This window comes from Micropterus salmoides, unplaced genomic scaffold (genome assembly GCF_014851395.1).
Source record: "Micropterus salmoides isolate LMB-PRFRI ecotype aquatic unplaced genomic scaffold, ASM1485139v1 Ms_hic_scaffold_6, whole genome shotgun sequence".
Lineage (NCBI taxonomy): Eukaryota > Metazoa > Chordata > Actinopteri > Centrarchiformes > Centrarchidae > Micropterus > Micropterus salmoides.
This window is the reverse complement of record NW_024044348.1, coordinates 16,129,628-16,150,353: the sequence shown is the minus strand read 5'-3', so window position 1 is coordinate 16,150,353 and position 20,726 is coordinate 16,129,628. Positions and strand designations below refer to the sequence as shown.

General features: G+C 41.6%; 1 protein-coding gene across 2 annotated transcripts in view; it reads left to right on the top strand.

Annotated features, from left to right (window-relative positions):
* Window positions 1-20,726, top strand: part of LOC119890235 (ephrin type-A receptor 6-like) — a 61,442-nt gene that overhangs the window by 25,712 nt on the left and 15,004 nt on the right. For both annotated transcript variants that reach the window (XM_038701395.1, XM_038701393.1), the window contains exons 7-8: window positions 7,343-7,498; window positions 8,357-8,707. In XM_038701395.1, the coding sequence (XP_038557323.1) occupies window positions 7,343-7,498; window positions 8,357-8,707 (507 nt within the window). The remainder of the gene's footprint in view (window positions 1-7,342; window positions 7,499-8,356; window positions 8,708-20,726) is intronic.

Here is a 20,726-nt window from a genome sequence, read left to right as displayed (position 1 = left end):
AAAAAAGATTTCTGTGAGCCAGTCGAGCCAGGCGAGCCAGGCTGCGCCACAGCAATCCCTGACCTCATGTTACCTTACATAAAAATTCTTTCAGTGAGTTGAGTCATATAGATCAAAATTGGGGAAAAAGTGAGTGCTGGTATCTGCTCAGAATGGGAAGAAAAGAATCTGTGTATCTTTAACACATACTGTACAGTATTTTCTAGAGCACACAAATATATCTCTTATAAATAATGAAGTTACTGTTAAAGTTACCCCGTGCATACGTAATACTAAACTAGGAAGAAGTCTGGTAAGTGGTTGTGGAAATATAGCAACAACATCAGCTTTAGCAACCACAGGTAAAGTACCTAACATTTAGTTTATAATTAATTACAATCTGCAAACAACTACAGAAAATGTAATCAACCATTGTGATTTAGTATAGAGTTATAAACTCATCATCATTTATGCACAGGCCAACTGGATACATAATGATAATTAATAAGTGCTAATGAGGGTCTGTACACAATAGCCTGTGATTGTTGTAGCCACTTGCTAGTCTAAATAGAATGAATTAACAGTGACCAATCTGTGGTACTTACTGCATGTGCGATGTTGGCAAAATACAAGTAAAACTATAATGAGACCTACAATATACTTTCACTTTTGACAGAGCTAGACTAGCAGTTTCCCCTTGTGCCCAGTCTTTGTGTCTGCTAAACATTTCCCAGAGTTATCTCTACACTGGACAAACGGACCTGAAACTAATATTGATCTCATCATCTCACTGTGAGTCTGAAAGCGCATTTCCCAGAATGGCTGTTCCTTCTCTGAAACACTGTTGTAGCATTCTGGGTAAAGGAAACCCGAGATGCTGCTATGCTCTATATTGTTTTTGCAGTGCAGGAGCCATAGTCATGTTCAGAAATGTCAAGTAGCATCTACCAAGGATGATTTGCTGTGCGAGTTTCAAACAACATCTTTGAAGTCCTTAACATTAGGTCAGGTGAGAGGCGTTTAATAGCAGCAACACATTGTGGCCTTGTAATTAATGATTTATGGCTAAAAAAATCTCATCAATGATTTTCATAGGTCTTGCAGAGCTTGTGCTGTGATGAAGATGTACACTTTGCAAGTAGTTACAGGAAGTTTAGGCATGAACTTGCGATGACTTCTGCTTTCTCCTCGTTTTCATTTTGGAACACTGCTTCAAAGGGTACTGTGATCAAAGCTGTCTGAGAGGCAGCATGGGGAAAGAGCAAGAGAGGGAGAGGGAGAGAGAGAGTGGGGGCGAGAGAGAGAAAGAGAGAGAGAGAGAGAATAGGGAAAACCCCAGCGCTCCCAAATGTAAGCAGAGCTCTGCGCTAACACGTCCATCTTCCCTCCCAGCTGCCTAAACAAAGGCATCAGCGCTTATCAAACCCTGCTTTCCACCCCAATAGCATTCTGCCAGACTGTTTTGACATCTCAATCGAGTGCTTTATTATTCTATTCCTTTCATTCAGTGTCAGCCACAAGAGGATTACTCGGTGAGAGGCTGGTTATATCATGACCTAGATAAGGCAACATCATAGTGCTAATACTATTTGTTCCACATCCTTTTGTCATACCATCATATTGAAAAGGAGTCAGTGAATTGTGGGGGAAGCTAATATTGACATCTTTTTGACTTTAATTTTGAGTCAGCATATATACATACAGGCAAGACCAAAAACCATAGGCTAAGTGATTACATTCAACACCCTGCTTTGGTTTCAACAAAATCTTTTGAAAGAGACTTTTTGCCTCATGTATTTTGCATAAGGTTGATACAAACACAGCCTAGTTTCTTTTCTCGCTGTACACATGAAAAGCGAAGAAGTATATTAACAGAGATTTTCAGAATCACACAAGTAAGTGTTTTTTCTTTTTCCCCCATGACAGTGTCAGAGTTCTCCAAACATCGACAAATACTTAGCTTGCTCACTTTTGACCACTGCTGCTTCAAGACCCAGGATTGATCAGGCAGGAAAAGTACAGACAAACTTTTGACCTTATATTCAGGTAAAGTGGAATAGGAAATGAGAAAATCAATACGTTCTCTTAGTTGTATCTGAGTCACTGTGTCACTCTTCTGTCCATTAAGGACTGTGTTTACTCTGGCCACTAACGCAGCTCAGCCAGACTAGAGCATCACTCATTCTCTGTGAACTTCCAATCTACATATCAAAGCCGAGAGACCAGGGTAAACACAGTCTCTGGCTCCATCTGTTTCTAACAACGTAAAGCCAAGAGAAAATTTCCAACTCTACACACCCAAAAGTTACACGTCATTACGATCCTGCAAATGTGCAGGTGATGACTAAGCCCTTGTAGGTTATCTATTAAAACTCAAATCTCAAGCATTACTCTTCAAATTACTATGTGTAATTTAAAAAGGGATCACTCGTAGTGATGAACCCACAGAGAATTATCACCAACCAACTCTTCCCCTCAGCTCTACAGAGTGCCACAACATCTTACATTTACATTTACTTATTTGGTAGACGCTTTTATCCAAAACATACAAGCATCAAGTAAGATCTACAAGCAACCTTAGATACTAATAAGAGCAATAAGAGTTAGCAAATAGTGCACACAAGACAAGTGAATTGTAAGGAGATGGAAGAAGAAGGAGAAGAAGAAGAAAAGCACAGGAAGTGCATGTTGGAGGTAATGGGTTAGAGAGGGATGCCCCTGCTCTGATGGCATGTGGTAGCTCCTTCCGCCATCTTTCAGCTCGTTCTTTTGGCTTTCTGGCCTGCAACTTACTTCTGCTGCTTTGTTTTCCTTACCGCTCTTGTCAGCAATGTTTTCAGCAGGCAGGCCGCTGTTGTCAGCAAAAGCGCTCTAAAAACCCACTATGCACTGCCGAACACCAAACGGCACTCAGTTGGTGGAGTCCCATACAGAGCTACGAAGAAAGTGAGTACATTTTGGACTTAGATTCGTCAGGTGGAGGTGAAGGTTTTGTTAACACATATGAAGTTTGCGATATTAAGTTTATAAGTTGGCAGTATAAAAATCTTGTGTTTACAGATTGTTGTGCTGTCCCCAAGTGACCAAAAAATTTATTAATGAAGGTTTATGTAATATGAGTAAAATTTTAGTACACACTTCCTGTTAGGAACTAGAGTAAAACTTTTAATGTAACGATCACTGCTAATTGAGGTTAAAAAAGAGTCAAAGAGAAGCTATGGCTCCATATCAAGACTGGTAACATGCCGGTGTCATCAATAAGAGGCAACCAAGCAATTTACAGCTGCAAAAATTTGTAAATTAATTGATTAGTTGAAAATTAAACAATTGTTTATTTTTTTTATTTTGATCAATCATTTTCTAGCAAAAATGCCAAACATTCACTGCTTGTCATTTTCTCTAAATATGGTAGTAAATTGAATACCTTTGGTTACATATGAATTCTTCTCAATAACAAAAAGCCAAACAGCTGAACAAATTGGATCTCATTATGTGTATGTGTGTGTGTGTGTGTGTGTGTGTGTGTGTGTGTGTGTGTGTGTGTGTTGGATGTTTTCAAACTTTTTGATAGAAATAGTGATAAGAGTATTGTAATTGCTTTTTGGTGGTGATCTTCCCAGCATATACCAGAGAGCAGGGAGCAGCTGGAAATTCAAATGAATCTGTGTGTTTGTTGCCTTTGGCAGGAGCTCAGCATAGGAGGAAAATAATATCCAAGTGAATGAGATGCCTCAAAAATTGGAGGCTGGGTGACAAATGACTCTTCTCATGAGGAGCTAAGCAGCAACATGGCTTTGGCGAGGATTTCTGTGTGTCAATCTTTCATCCCCTCCCTTTTACATATCTTCATACTAAATTATGTCCACCTGTTTATGCAGATGGTTGTTGCCTTGTATTTCTTTCCTTCTTGCAAAATTCCATCTTCATTTTCGCCACTTATCACATCAAATTTAAAAATTCTCATTCTCTCTCTCATTCGAAACCACTCACCATTGGTATTTAAAGAAATATAATCACCTTTTACGACTGCATTTCAAGGTATTATGGCTATGTAAAATAGAACAGAATTTAAAGGTGCATAGAAAGTAAATTTAGATAGTTGGTTAATCGATTAATCATTCAACAGACTTGTTCGCGTGTTGCAGAATTTTGTTCGGGATGTTTCTGACCAAAATGCACTTTATTTTTTTTAAGTACACACCTTTCTATCCAACAATGAGAAATGCTTCCATTAATCAAGTAATTGTTTTGTTAATCAACAATTGTCAATGAATTCTTTGAGTCACTTTCCAAGAAAAGAAAAAATGCAAACATTTGATTGGCTTCAGGTTTTACATTGTGAATCTGACACCCTGCCTTGTCTGAATTTATAGCAAATTGAATTGAATCTCTTTCAGTGTTGGACTGTTGCTCAGACAAAACATTTTCTGATGTTGTTATTCATCTTTTGTCCTGCGCACAATTGGGAGTATTTCACGAAGGGCTGCAATTGATTCTTTTCTTTATTGATTAATCTGATGATTATTTTCTCCATTATTTGATTTATCTATTAAGCTGTCAGAAAATAATATAAAAAACATTCAATTTTAACCTCAGTTCAATACTGGATTATCATTGATGAAAAATATCATTTTGAAGGTCAAAGTTCAGCTAGAGGAATCTCTGGGGGAATGGAAAGAGGGGAGACATCTTTACAACATACAGTCATTAAACAGTAATTTTTCACGCTGATGTGACTGTACTTCCACAGGTCTCTACACAATAAATTCAATCCTGTCTCATTCAGCCAGTACTCCCCCACAGATCCCCCAAGCTGACATACATGTAGACACTAGAGATACTGCATCAGTTGGTTGACATTTTAGTCTGATGGATTTAGTGGATGTGTACAACTAACGAATTATTTTTTTAAATCTCCATTATTGCATGAAGACACATCCCAGGAGCAATTCAATTAAAATGAGTTTATTTCACCAGGATAATTCACATTCACTTAGTAACAATGACCCTTTACAAGGCTTCCTGGGTACAGTGCTGGATGCTGGGGAGCAGCTGGACGTAATTCACGTGACACAGTATGAACCGTATCACTGTATAATAAAAAGGGCTGATGTCAACAGAAGGAATATAGTGGTAATGCTTCTCAATAGAAGCAATAATGCTTCAGAAAATAACAAACTTATGTAATATGGTTACTGATGGTGTGAGGAAGAAAATAAATAAATGTGGCTCACTATTACATCTTTGTGCTTCCTACTCATAGTAACTGAAAAAAAATATTAAAATGCTGAAATTATAAAACCCTTCTAGCTGTCTGTGATGAAGTCTTGATTGTCTTATAGCTGGCATATTTGATAATTTTGAAATTATTACCCCATCCACACACATATATTCTCGTCCAAATCACTCTGCAATAAAAATGATCCCCAGATTCCCAGAATATTATAATTGCACTGCTTTTGCTTTATTTTTCTCTGCTGATAAGGAGGCAACCTGCAATGGTTTTGCCATCTTCTGATAAGCCTTAAGGAAAAAAAGTGAAGGAGAGGAAAGCAGGAGGAGAGATGGGAAAAGGAGAAATATTGAAAGAAAGATGAAAAAACAAGAAAAGGTGAAAATTGTGGCAGAGCAAAACAGTTTGAGAAAAATTGGAGCGATAAGGAAAGGAGAGTTGGTTGAATTGATGGGGGGAAAAAGAAATGGGAAGGTAAAATGGGAGAGAACTGGAGGAAGTAATGAGGTAGGAAAGCGAACCGGGGTAAGGATGGGAAACTGAAGAATACTTAGGTCAGCAGAACGGACCATATAAGTGGATGGGGGTTTTAGAAAGCAGGCTTAATAGCATTTTATAATGCATTATTTGTATGTTAATAGCATTTTTTTGCCTGTCTGACAACTTTCCTCTGTCTATATTCAAGAGAATATAAAAGTGGGACTATTAAACATGCTGATTAAAACAAATAGGTTTGACTCCTTTCCATAGCTTTATCATTTACCATTCATTTACAGTGGTATCCTTTCCCCCATCGATTATACCTTAGCCTTAAACATCTGCATTTCTTCTGCATTTTAAGACAATGCAGAAGAAATATTTCTCATATTTATACAGAGGCTATTTTGTATTGTGCTTCATCCAGCGTGTCATTGAAGCTGTATTAGTGAGTCTATATTCCATTCAAGGTGCAGGTTTCTCAGGCTACACCATTTGCCTACATCAAATAAAAGTCATATTTATACAGTATGTTGTTCTACATATTCCTAATTTGGACTCTCTGGAAAATATAATGTCTATTATCCAAAACTACCAATAAATTATTTTTAGCTAAACTAATTAGCAGTAATGTCCGTCAGTCCACCACTTTACTCCAGAGTTAGATAAATAATTTGATATCTTGACTGATGGATACATTTAGCTTAATTCTGTACAGGCATTCATGTTTCAGAGGATAATGCAATTGATGAAATAATCCCTTTACTTTTAACAGTACTCTAATAACACTAACAACAATTAAAATGTCTAGCCTTAGCTGGCTAGCTTACCAGCTGCTGTACATCCAGCAATCACTTGGTTCAGACTCCAAATAGTGTGCAAATCAAGCGGGTGAAGTGAGGACGGGAGTGTAACTGTTAAGCCATGGATGGTCATTTAACAGCTCAAATCCAGTGCCTTTTCAGGGTGCTCGTTACAGCATATTATGTTAGTTTTCTGTTCTTCTAGGAACAGAAGTCGGGACTGAGACTTTGGAAGGCATCTTTCATGGAACTAATTTATCTATTACCTGTCCTCCTGTCAAGTATTTACTAAATTAGTGTGATTGGGGAATGTTTCAATGTTGTGTTTGATTAATGCTTCATTTTTTTAAAGGTACATTTTCCAATGCTCTTGTTAACTATTGGATCTGGCATGAACAACCATCTGTTGTTCAGCCTACTCAATATGACAACAGTCTCAATTAAAAGCCTGTTGAACCTTGCCAGACCAAAAAAAACTAAACTGCTGTGCTGTGGAAGTCTTCTAGCATGCGACTTACAAACTGCCTTAGTTGGGCCAGGAGCTGTTTGTAATGTGTTTATTTCAAAACATATTTGTGAGTTTGCAGATTCTTTATTCAGAAAAGGGGCCTTACAGGTGCATGCCATTTGTTAGACTGGACACTGGACAGGGCCATAACCATGTGGCTTAGTGAGCTAATAAGGAGGTGACAGTGATCCATAGTGCCTCAAGAAATAAGGTCAGACCACAGGTGAGGAGAGAAGCAGCTGGAGCTTTGAATTAAATGTATGTGTGCTGATGAAATTAAATTGCATGAGAAACATTAACTTTGTGTAACCGGCTTCTTCCTCTACCTCTCTTTTTCCCCAGCATGTAAGCCTGGCTTCTTCAAAGCATACGCTGGGAACACTAAATGCTCCAAGTGTCCTCCACATAGCTCCAGCCATGACCAGGCTGCCACCATCTGTCACTGCGACAAAGGCTTCTACAGGGATATCAAAGACTCCTCCACCATGGCTTGTACAAGTTAGTGGAGTAATTGAAAAGACCAAACTTTCTCTGTCAGCTTGGGCATTCTTAGTTTCTGTTTGCATGTCTGTAATTTATTTCAGTCTGTGCTGCCATCTTTCCCCCATCCATCTGCTCTTTTTTTAATTTTAGCAATATGATTGAGATAAATTTGAATATATGGCTTCACAACTTTATGCCTCTATATCTCAACTTTGAAGAAAAACAAAAAACATCTGTTGGAATTCGCCTCATTCGTAGACATGTAATATTCTGATGGTAGTATCCATGAAATTGACAAGTAACAACTCTTAGGGCACTCCTAAGCTCACCACCCACATGTCTCCACACAGCTATTCAAAGACACACTCTCAACTTCTGTTCTGATCACTTTGCCAAATCAGACACGGAGCTGTTTTCTAGTTCAGGAAATAAACACATAGGCTGTTGGAATAAAATACTGCAGAACACGTTGAAAGCCAACCACCCACACACCTGCCAAATGTACCACACTTGCTCACTTGCTGCTAAAGTTGCTGCTTAATTGTCAGATTTCGGTGATCATGTAACCACTTCAGCTTATTCCTCAGGTTCAGATGAGTGTATTCACCGTTATACTTAATACTGATACTTACATACTAACCTAAGACTAGTGGATCTTCCAAGAGTACAGTGTCTAAAATGGCACCAGTGATCGTAGATCAGGTGTTTTGTCCATGCTTGTATTCAATCAGACAATAGCCCGTCCCCCCTTTATGTGTTATACTATATTTGTACAACTGCATTTGTGAGATGTTCGTTTAAAAATACCTGACAAAGTGATCAGTGGGTTATCAATGAGTAATCTCTCTCCTCCGGCCTTTTCATTCTCTTCAGGGCCTCCTTCAGCTCCCAGGAACCTGGTCTCATTGATCAATGACACGGCTCTCTTCCTGCAGTGGATGCCTCCCAGTGATACAGGAGGCAGGAAGGACATCACTTACAACATCCTGTGCCAGCGCTGTGATGGAGGTGACGGTGACAGTGGTGTGACACAGTGTGAGCCATGTGAGCCCGACCTGCGGTTTATCCCACGGCCACTTGGTCTGACTGGTACCTCTGTGGCAATACTAGATTTTGCAATGCACGCCAACTACACCTTCCACGTAGAGGCCGTGAATGGTGTCTCTGGGCTGGGTGTGGCTGCACGCTCGCTGGCGAATGTTACCGTCAATACACACCAAGCTGGTGAGTTGCAGTGCTCCTGTTCGCGCCATTGTTATTTTCCAATTCTGTTTGTTTTACAGTCTTCAAATCCAACAAGTTGTCATTATGACACACAGGTGTAACTACTACACAATAATAGAATTGACTTATATTGGTATGGTGTCTTGACTTTAATAAGAGTTACAAGTGATTACTAATTTCATGAGTGCACATACTGGATTAATTGATTCATTCATCGACTGACAATTCATGGCAGACATTTTAGATAACTGATTATGCTCTTATCAAGCAAAAATGCAAAACATTTCCTGGTTCTAGATTCTCAAAAGTAAGGGTTTGCTGATTTTCAATGTTTTACATCTCTGCAATTAAATAATAAAACATAAATAGTAATATAATATATAAAAAGTATAAGTATACAAAAAATATAAAAAATACAATAATACAATAATACAATGCTGACAAGTATGTGCAAAAGTATGGGGTCAGGAGAGTGTATGTGTGTGTGAGTTTGGGGAGGGGGGCATGAGAGTCACTGACAGTGGGGACCCCGGCCTTGTTGAGGAAGCCCACTGCCATCGGAAAGAAACTGTTCTTGTGGCGAGAGGTTTTGGTCCTGATGTACCGCAGCCTCCTGCCAGAGGGGAGAGTCTGAAACAGTTTATGTCCAGGGTGGGATGGGTCAGCTGCAATGTTTCCTGCACGTGTCAGAGTCCTGGGGGGCGTACAGGTCCAGAAGAGAAGGAAGATCAATCACCTTCTCTGCTGCAGAGCGAATGATACGCTGCAGCCTGCCCTTGTCCCTGGCAGTGGCAGCAGCGTACCAGATGGTGATGGAGGAGGTGAGGATGGACTCAATGATGGCGGTGTAGAAGTGCACCATCATTGTCTCTGGCAGGCTGAACTTCTTCAGTTGCCGCAGGAAGTACATCCTCTGCTGGGCCTTCTTGGTGAGGGAGGTGATGTTCAGCTCCCACTTGAGGTCCTGGGAGATGATGGTGCCCAGGAAACGGAAGGAGTCCACAGTGGCAACGGGGGAGTCACACAGGATGATGGGGGAGGGTGGGGCGGGGCTCTTTCTGAAGTCGACGACCATCTCCACTGTCTTCAGAGCATTGAGCTCCAGACTGTTCTGGCTGCACCAGGTCACCAAATGGTCGATCTCCCACCTGTAGGCAGACTCATCCCCACCAGAGATGAGCCCAATGAGGGTGGTGTCATCCGCAAACTTCAGGAGCTTGACAGACTGGTGACTGGAGGTGCAGCTGTCGGTGTACTGGGAGAAGAGCAGAGGGGAAGAACGCAGCCCTGAGGGGAACCTGTGCTGAGGGTCCTGGAGTCAGAGAGATGTTTTCCTAGCTTAACGTGCTGCTTCCTGTCCATCAGAAAGTCAGTGATCCGCCTGCAGGTGGAGTTAGGCACGTTCAGCTGAGAGAGCTTGTGCTGAAGCAGGGCCGGGATGATGGTGTTGAAAGCAGAGCTGAAGTCCACAAACAGGATTCTGCCGTAGGTTCCTGGGGAGTCCAGGTGCTGGAGGATGTAGTGAAGGGTTTGGGCTTTGGACTACTATTCAGGCAAAAATTCAAATTCGAAAGGCTTCTCATTGGGCTCCAGGGTCTTAGTTTGAGCGTTATTTTCTGTTTTACTAATGACTTAAAATATTTGAAAGATTAATTAGAAAAACAGTTGGTTAAATGCAGCCATAAATTTCAAAGAAACATAAATCAAGTTTTTACCAAACATTTTACAGGGCTGAAATAGTACATGTTAAGCTACTAAATATTGCGGCACACATCATTCTGAAAATGTCTCCAGTGGACTATTCACCTTTGGGATGGCAGGTGGCCAAGCAAAATCAATAAAAAAAAGTATTTACAAACTTGCAAACTGGCAGTTCATCTTGCTGCTGCCAACAAATACCGCTGCATCTAACTACCTAACTCAAATGCATAACATAGCGGTATTTACTGCATTTTACAGCATTAACACGGTGTTCACCAACAATTAAAAATGGAAACAAAAGATTATGTGAAAAATACGCTGCATTTCTTGTAGTGCTCTGTTCCTGCATCTACATTTTACCTCTTTGGGAGTTGGTTGGAAGATCTTACTGGATGTGAGGGACATCTGCAGTTTATGTATGCCGTTTGTTCTGTATTTGCTAGACAGATTGCTGAGGGTTAACATTCAATTAGCCATATTTAGCTGTAAATAATAATAATAATTATACAAATTAAATTTAAATTCTTATGCTTGACATATGCATATTCCGTAGTTTCATAATACCTGATTCATAGCTCATGAATATTGTGTTTGGCAGCAGATGAAGAAATTTATATTACAGTAACAGGAAGGTATTTATTTATTCTGCAGCTAGATTTGCCTTTCTCCTTCCTGTCTTCTTTCGCAGACTCTTTCTTTCCATCCAGCTTAATGTATCAATAGGTGAAGCACATTTCTGACCCTTGAAGATCTAGAATCACTGTGATCTGAACCTAGTCCTAATTAGTAGAACCCAGCTGACCTGAGGTCAACAACAGCTAGCAGTCCTTAGTGCAGCATTGTCTTGGGCATGAATTAGGAAAAATAGGAGACCTGAACTGAAACCTGAACCTTATATTTTAGGGGCAAGAATTGATGGAATAATTGATGGAGAAGGTTGAGATGAAGGAAGAAAGGAGAGTAGATTAATAAATTATATTGGGATGTAGGTGCACATTTTCTTCCCTTTTCAGCATGCGCCGCAAGCCAGTATTAAAATGAAATTCTGATTTGAACAAGACAGACGTTCATCAGTCATCTGTGGCTCAGATATAAAAAGAGGGAATTAGGAAGTGGGTATATCTGTGCTAAATCATCAACACTATGTGTACAACAATAGGCTGCCATAGTTGTACTAGCATGGGGAAGCAACAGGTGATACTTTTGGTATAATGTTTTCCACTTCTTCAGACATACGCTATAATGGCTGAAAGCTTGTTCTACAATTACACCCAATATGTAGGCTTACAGATTTGTCCAATTACTGGTACGATAGATGGCTGGAACAAAGACTGCTAAAGACATCTGGTCTGGTTGTCTTGACAATAATAACATGCCGGTGTTTAGCAAGTATACCATGTTCACTATCTTAGTTTAAATTGTCGGAATGCTAACTTTTGCCAATTAGCCTAAACACAAAGTGTTGTGTTTGTGTAGGACTCAGTAACCACACCATGTAGCTTCGTTCGTGTTGCGTTTTACTCCACTGCCGCCAACCTTACATTTTCACCTTTTGCCGTAAATCACTGCTGTAAGCCTTAAAGGCACAGTAACCTGTCACTCGCAGTGCAAAACATAACAGAGTCCAACAGGACACAATACTGAATGTTTTCAGACATAACACAAAGTACAGGTGAGTATGATGGGAATGGTATTAGTTTTCAATCATTTAGAAGTAAATACAAGTATTGGACAAAATAAATGTTTGACCTGAAGATGGCGCTGGATAAAAAGTCAGGGGATCACCAAAGTCAGTAGGATTCATATTCTGAGGTCTGTACATTGTACTGGACCAAGGTGGTAGACCAGCCAATCGTCCAGAAAAACGAATGAAATTACTTTTTAAAAAGACATTATTAGCCTGTTTAACTCATTCAAATTTTGAATAACTGTGCCGATGTGTACAGTACAAAGGTGGAAGGTAGCATTCAGCAGCTTGCTGTGTTAAGATCAGCAAAATGCTAGATGAGAATAGGGCAACACTAATGAAGGAGTGCAGGGGATAAAAATGTCATTTCACATTTGTTGTCAAGTATTCAGACTGTGCAAATGCACCAATAGTGTTCATGGAGGGTAGACTTTGAAGTGTAGATTTATAAATATTACCATTTTCTTATTTATTTTTATCATTTTCTAACAACCCTTCTGCATTTATTGGCTCTCTGTAGTTAGTGGACCGGTAGTTGTGTAGCACGTTATTGGTAAGTAAGGGTGAAAAAAGTGTTCTCAATATCATAGCCGTCATAATGGTCTTGAATCATGCTCCTTGTTCAAGACAAATTAATCATTAGAAATTAGTCATTTCTTGTGGCTAATTCACACCTGGTATACAGTGCACAATATTATAACAATGTATTATTTTTAGAAATGCAATATTTTCCTTATAGGCTGTCACCATACCCTGGAAACCAGATGTCAAGTGCACATGTGTCACTTCATACCCATCTTGCAGGCAAAGGCAGCTAGACTGATGGGAGGAAGTTGGAATGCAAAATAATCTCTGTAGAGGAGGAGAAGCAGCCTGTGGGGATGTTCCCATTAGGATGTTTAGAGTGGATTAACTTGTCAAAATGCCTTTCCTCAGTAGGCATACTGTATGCACACACAGCCAGACACGCATGCAAAACAAGCAGGCAAACAAATTTATACACATATGACATTTGCACACACATTTGCTTAATGCATGCACCACCTACAGCCTTGCATATGGTCTGTCATTTCCCTGCTCTTCCCTGTACTCTCTCTTGTTTTTCTCTCTCCCAACACACACAAACATACATGTTTTTTTCTCTTGCTGCTTTTATACTTGAAATGCCCATTTTCTTTGACAATACATAGATATAGTTACACATGTAGATATATATCCATTAGAGACAGTATAATAACCCTTACCTTCATTTTGTGCTTTGATACAGCATAGATCGATCTGGATCCCTTGTACACAGTTATATAACTGTCTTCCACAATTTATGTGGGGGAAAAAGGACAAGTATAAATAGTATGTTTGCACATTGTACACCATTCATACTGTTTTGAGTGCAGGTTTCCATGTCTCATAATCTGCACTTAATTGGACTGAAATGTGAGCCCACAGGTAATTTACTTAAATGACTCCCACAAATGTAAATGAACAAGTTACTGTACATAGAGGAAAATCTGCCTGCTTTCATAGAGTCTAGAAGATGCTGTCTAATAACAGGTCAGTTAAACTCTAGTTAAACTCTAGTTAAACTCTTCAAAGCACCATATGTCTGCTGTAAAATGCAAAACATTATTCAAGCACACCAAAACATACTATAAATTCAAATGAGGCGGAACATTCATTGAGTTGAGCAAAAGACTTGTTGTAAATCTGTACTTGTCTAAAGTTATGTTTGGAAGGACTTGGGATGGAGAGGCTCATCGGCAATTAATGCAGATGCTGCAAGGTGATTCATATAATTGATTGTGATATTATGCCGATGATGGAATAATACACAATTAAAAGCAGAATTAGCAATTAACTGGATTTTCTAGTGGGAGGGATGGGGTCAATTCATTTTCTGTCGGCATGCTATTTGTTTGTAAATAGCCTAATATGCCTCATTATGCCTTTAATTACGCTAAACCTATTAATCAGGATTACTAATAATTTCTTTTCCCTATTTTCTGTGTGCTTGTCTAACCTTGATAAGTTATAATGCTCAGTTAAGCAAGATGCATGATCGCTTTGTCTTTAAACAGAGTGAAGTGTTCATCGCCATCAATGATATGATTAACTGGAGTTAACACTCAGTTTTGCAGCTAAGTAGAGTTGAGTAATAGTCATCGATTCTCACAAAACATTTGATCATCTTGAATGCCTATTTGTCACATACTCTCCTCCACAGTTAATTTTACTTTGTAAAGCAGGGTGCTGGTTTTCTGCTTGTTGAAGCTGATGAAGGTCAGCTGTTGTCCTGACGCCTCTCAAGGCAGCAATGCAAAGCAGAGCGAGCGGGATGATCTCTGTGTTTATGAACACTGTAGATATTGCTCAGCAGAGCGAGTCTCACTGACAATTCCTCCCACAAAGTTCACTGCAGTATTCTGTGAAGAGGCACAGAGAAATCAGTGCAAATTTGTGCAAGGTGTTTGCTGCAGAGGTACAAATGTGCTCCCACAACAAGAGCAGAGAGACAGCCACGAAGATAGACTCAGTGTTAAAAGTAATCCTTATGTAAGATCCAAAAAAAGGAAAGATTGTGCCCTAGCAGAGGCTTAGAAAGTCTGGAATTAAAATCACACCTGTGAAGTTGGGGTTTTTTTTGGAGGTACACATAATTTTTTTTGAAATTCCTGGAGCCTGGAAGAAATGAATCAAAATTAATTGAATTGCATATCTAATCGAATCAAATCATTCGCTCAATGTGAGATTTAATGATGCATTGAACCTTTGCTGAGATAATCAAATCGAATAGCTGCTGGTTTAAATGCTTAAATCCCTACAGAGTAGTGCTCATTGTCTTTCAGTTCATTCCAAACTACTGCTCTAGAAAACTCCACTACTACAGAGTGTACTTTTCGTCATACTAGTTCCCCTTCGAGGGAACTCGAACTGCGTCGGTTACGACACTATGGGAACGCCTCTAGGCGTAGCAGGTCTGAACGTGAATGAAATCACTCCAATCCTATTGGTTTGTTGCTAGAACGGTAAGGTGTGACGGAATAACCGGAGGAGTATAAAGCACACCTGTACACACTCATCATTAGCTTTTTTCTATTCAGCAGGCGCTCTGTATGTTGTTTGAAGAAAGCTCCAGTCCTACAAGCAGTGTGTCTTACATGAAGAAGAAGTCTACCAGAATGTCCGGCAACCAGAAGTACAGAAGGTGTGTTTTTCCTTGCCCTCGGTACATCACTGATGGAGATTCTCATGAGATGTGTGTCTCATGTTTGGGGATGGAGCACGCCCGGGCAGCTCTCGAGGGGGCTGCCTGCGGCCATTGCGAAGCCCTTTCCGTGCGGGTACTGAGGTCCCGCGTGGCTCTCTTTTCCGAGGATGGCCGGATGTGTTCTCCCCGTGGCGCGGGCCCAAGTGGCCCTGCGGCCGCTGAGGCAGCCCGGCGGCTTCACTCATGGGGTTCACAGCGTGATCTGTCGGAGGATTTCGGGACGGCTGAGGCTTTTTCCCGACCTTCATCCGCTGGCTCCGAAGCTTCCTTTCCTCATTCGGGAGCCCGTTTCTCGGCTTCTCCCGCTCGCGGTTGGGATCCGGAGACGCTGCAGCAATCCGACTCCGAGGAGGTGGACGTGCTCAGAACAGTGGACGATGACTTCCGGGTGTCGGGCGGCGCCCGACTATGACGAGCTGCTGGAGGTGGTGACTAGAGCCGTGGCTAAGCTCAATATCAACTGACCACAGGAGGAGCAGACACCACAGGCTAGTGGTAAGCTTGATGAAAGGTTTCTTAAGCACCACGCGCCACCTCCACGCCGGTCTTTGCCATTCTTTCCTGATTTACATGATGAACTGAGTAAATCATGGGGCAGACCCTTCTTTACATGGCTTTCCACACCCCGATCACTGAACTACAGTAATGTGATGGGGGTTAGGGACTGTGGTTATGGGAGGATGCCTCGGGTGGAGGATGCGCTTGCGAGCTATCTCTCCCCTCGACTTGCGTCCTCCCTGGAGAGCCAGCGTTACCCTCCAAGCCATGTCGCACCACATCTACGCTCGTGGGGAAGGCGTACATGGCAGCGGGCCAGGCAGGTGCGAGCTTGCACACCATGGCGGTTCTTCAAGCCTACCAAGCCGACCTGCTACAGGAGATGGTTCGGAGGGGGGGTCCCTCTGAGGAAGATCTGGCGGAACTTCGCAGAACCACGGACCTGTCTCTCCGGGCCACCAAAGAAACAGGCCGCTCCATTGGCCGGTCCATTTCGGTTCTTGTGGCCACAGAGCGTCACCTATGGCTCAACCTCGCGGGCATATCTGAGAAGGATAAGAGCTTCCTTTCTTGATGCACCGGTGAGCACGGCGGGCCTCTTCGGTGATGCAGTGGACTCGGTGGTGGATCGATTCCAGCATGTTAAGACGCAGGGCGAAGCGTTCCGCCGGTACCTCCCTCGCCAGTCTGGACCCAAGGCAGCTGAGGCTGCCAGGCGTAGGTCCCTTCCCTCTACGAGCTCCTACCGAGAGGAGAGGAAGCAGGGTGTCGCTTCTCGGGGGCCCCCCCGAGGAGCTGGGGCAGCGAGGCGGCGCTCTCAACCTCAGCCTTCTGAGAGATGCGATCTGAGGACTGTCATCCAGTCCCATTGGAGCTCAGGGAAGAGGTCCTTAAGATGGTGGCGGTGGTGGCATATCTGAATCACCAGGGCGGTCTGCGCTCGCGCCCTCTGTACAGACTGGCGCGTCAGATCCTCCTGTGGTCCCAGCAGAGGTTACTATCGCTCAGGGCGATGTATCTCCCGGGGACGCAGAATCAGGGAGCAGACCTGCTGTCGAGGCAGGGGCTGAGGCCCGGGGAATGGAGACTTCACCCCGAAGTGGTGGAGCTCTTGTGCGGAGAGACCTCTCCTCTGAGGAGAGACCTGCTGTCCCAGGCGCAGGGCCGGGTTCTTCACCCTTGCCCCGCCGTATGGCGACTGTGGGTCTGGCCCCTGAGGAGGCACAGTACCTAGAGGCGGGTCTAACAGCCGGAGCAGTCGAGACCCTCCTCAGCTCCAGGCCCCCTTGACCTTCCTTCGGCACCTGGCACTCGTGCGCTCTCCTCTTAGTCGTGCCACTTTATTGCACACTGGGGCAGGCGGGGTTTTCGGCACGGTTTAGTGGGTATCTCGTTCCCATAGTGTCATAACCGACGCAGTTCGAGTTCCCTCGAAGGGGAATGTCTCAGGTTACGTATGTAACCCTGGTTCCCCGAGAAGGTGAACGAGACACTGCGTCAGCCCGCCGCATCTCTCTCCCCGCCTGAAGTGCCTGCTTCATAGTTTAAGCTAATGATGAGTGTGTACAGCTGTGTGCTTTATACTCCTCCGGTTATTCCGTCACACCATACCGTTCTAGCAACAAACCAATAGGATTGGAGTGATTTCATTCACATTCAGACCTGCTACGCCTAGAGGCGTTCCCATAGTGTCGTAAGCGACGCAGTGTCTCGTTCCCCTTCTCGGTGAACCAGGGTTACATACGTAACCCGAGACGTTTTTAAGATCAGATGAATAAATACCTTTTAACAAGTAATTGGTAATATATTTCTGTGGTATTTTGCATTGTTCTCTGACTCATAGTTGGTAATATCAGACTATAACATATGTTGGTCCAAAATATAGTATTGTGTATGTACATGTATTTCCAGTGGTACGTAGTTTGATTATAGCTATAGCATCGTTTTTGGATGGCCAAATTTTAGAGCCCTTACCTTCCATCCTGACACTTACACAGTGGATACTGTTGGACCTTTGTGGAACATCTGTGGCTGTCCATGGCATATAGTTTTTGCTCTGTGTCTGGCACTGTTGATTTAGTCATTTAGAAAGTAATTTCACTCATTTTGTCCTTTTTCCCCTGTTATTTTTTACGTCCATCATCAAAGAAACCACAGGCTGACAACACACCGGTGCAAGGCAAAAATGGACAGTTCCACTTGTGGTAGTGTTTGTCTGTTTGCAATGTTTTGAGACTATGAACCCCGACTTCTTGCCATAGGCAAAATGTATGTGAACAAAGTTTTCAGTTTTTAATGCTTGACTTCTGCTTGGTGCTCTGGTTCTTTGGAGTTGTTAAAATGTAAGTCAGTGATTTCACTCACATTTGTTGTTTATAACCCTTTGACTAGCATATGGATGCTAGCGGCTCTGAAGAACAATATTGAGACTATTCATCCAATCTATGCATTTACATTTAGTATACTGTATATATGCCATACAGTACACATGTGGCTATTTTTATGTGTGCAGTGCCATGTCTTTCCACGGACTGCGAACTGTTTTCATATGAACCCAGAGTTCACTTCATACTTGAAATTACAGGCTGTTGACTTCTTCTCAATGTTTTACAAATTGTAGTAAAAATGGTTTTGCCTCTGGTATCTTCATCTACATCATTTTTCCTTCTACAAAACAATAACAACAGTCATGCAGTCAAGTTCTCACATGCTAAATCCATGTGTGAACATTTCCCACTGTTTTGTGGTGTCCTGATTCAGGAGATTCTCACTCTTTTACTTTGCTCTTTTCCCCATTCCTCCTGTGGTTTCTCTTCTGTTTTCATCTCCTTTGCTCTGGGAATAAGGCTGACTATTTATACGCTCAGATGCTGGGGAGATGCATCCTCGTGGGATTTCTTTGCAGCTCTCCCTGTTCACTCTGTGTCTCTCTCCTCTTCCCCCTCTGTCCTTTCTTTATCTGTTTGAGCTTCCATAGTTGAGGGGTAACCTATTTTTACATGTTGCCAATAACTGGAGGTCATAGATTCTCAATTATCTTTGGATGTGCGAATTTTGATGAAACTTTAATGACCGTGCTTGATTTCTTTGAGCCACTCATACATAACAGAAGGTCTCTAACCAGTGGATTGATTCAACCTGAACCTAAAATAGCTTCTTGCATAATAGTTAAGACGGTTTTTAGAGTTTTCTCACTTGCAAAACACGTCCACATTCACACACACACACACACACGCACGCACATGCATGGTGATGGATACATAACATTATAGTGTATGCTGCACACAGAAATCTCCTCTAGTAATGTGATTCTCACAAACCTTCCTATCCCCTAAGTGGGTTACAGTATGCATATTTTTTTGCCTGGTTCCACTGATGCCAACTGAAGTTCATCATCATTGCAAATTTGAATATGACATTTATGGGCTCCATTCTTGTTTAGTTTTAATAGTTGATGTTGTTTTTTAAGCAAAGAAATCCTAATAATACTGAGTTCCAGCTTCTTTTCTTTATTCAATGAGATATTTATTGCAATATGGGCGCCTCAGGAGGTAGGGCGGGTTGCCTGTTATGCGGAAGAGCAGCGGTTCGATCCCCCAGCTCCTCCAGTCTGCATGTCCAAGTGTCCTTTGGCAAGATGCTGAACCCTAAATTGCCCCGCAATGGCTGTTCCATCTGTGTGTGAATGTTGGTTTCTGTTCTGAACAGTTACACATCAGTGTATGATCATACATAACTGTGTGTGAATGGGTGAATGTGACGTAGTGTAAGAGCACTTTGAGTGGTCTGCAGACTAGAAAGATGCTATACAAGCACAGAGCATTAACCATATGTTTGAGTGTTGGACTGTTGAGGTCAACTTAGGCTTCAGGAATTTGTGATTGGCATTTTTCACTAATTTCTAACATTTTTTAAAAACATAGCAATTAATCAAGAAAATAATCTCCAGATTAACTATAATGAGAATAATTGTTAGCTGCAAGCCCTACTGAACATCTTTTTTAATTTGCTTTTGTTTAGATGATAGATGATATTATCAAAATAGTTGGTGATTAATTTAATAGTTCACAATTAATCGATTAATATAAAAAATATATATCCACAGCAAAATCTGAAATGCTTTTGGCTACCTGTCATATATTTCACCTCAAAGAATTTGCCTAAAGGAGCTAGTGCTTAATATTGTGCACTTGATAATTTATTTTTTTTTTTATTTTTTTTTTTTTAAAGTAATCACTGCACTGATAATTTTTATACTAATGACCAATGCATTGAAGTAATTCAGATATGGCACAGATGAAATTTGCAAAGCAACACAGTGGAGTCTTTGCCTTGCCTGTGAACTTTTGCACAGTGTTCTGTCAATACATGGTGTATGTTTTTGTTGGTGTGTCTGTTGTTTGCCATTAATAACTGCAGCAGGCAGCCAGACTGAGAGGCTTGAGATATTCCCACAACATCTCCAGGCGCTCTGTGCAGCTCAGACACCACCTGCCACCAGGATAGTGAGATGTTACCTGGAATAACATGGCTGACATGGCAGATGTGTGATCTGGCTCTGCAAAACTTTAATACAGTAGACAGCACAGTGCAGTGATTAAGATCCTGTCCATGTGTGATCCATATGTGATGCTGTATGTTTAGGGTGTATATTTTAATTATTGACACACTTACACACTATGACAAGGTTTTGTGGCTCTGTGTCACAGACAAGACATAGTTCTCGATTTATAGAGAAATGCAAAGTTAGACACACCTTAGATTTATGTATTTGTCACCTCAAGTCAGCATCAAACTCTAGCTTCCTGTGTGCACAATTTTTGTCGCCGCTCTTTTTTTTTTTTTTTTTTGGGTCTTGATGCAAGTTG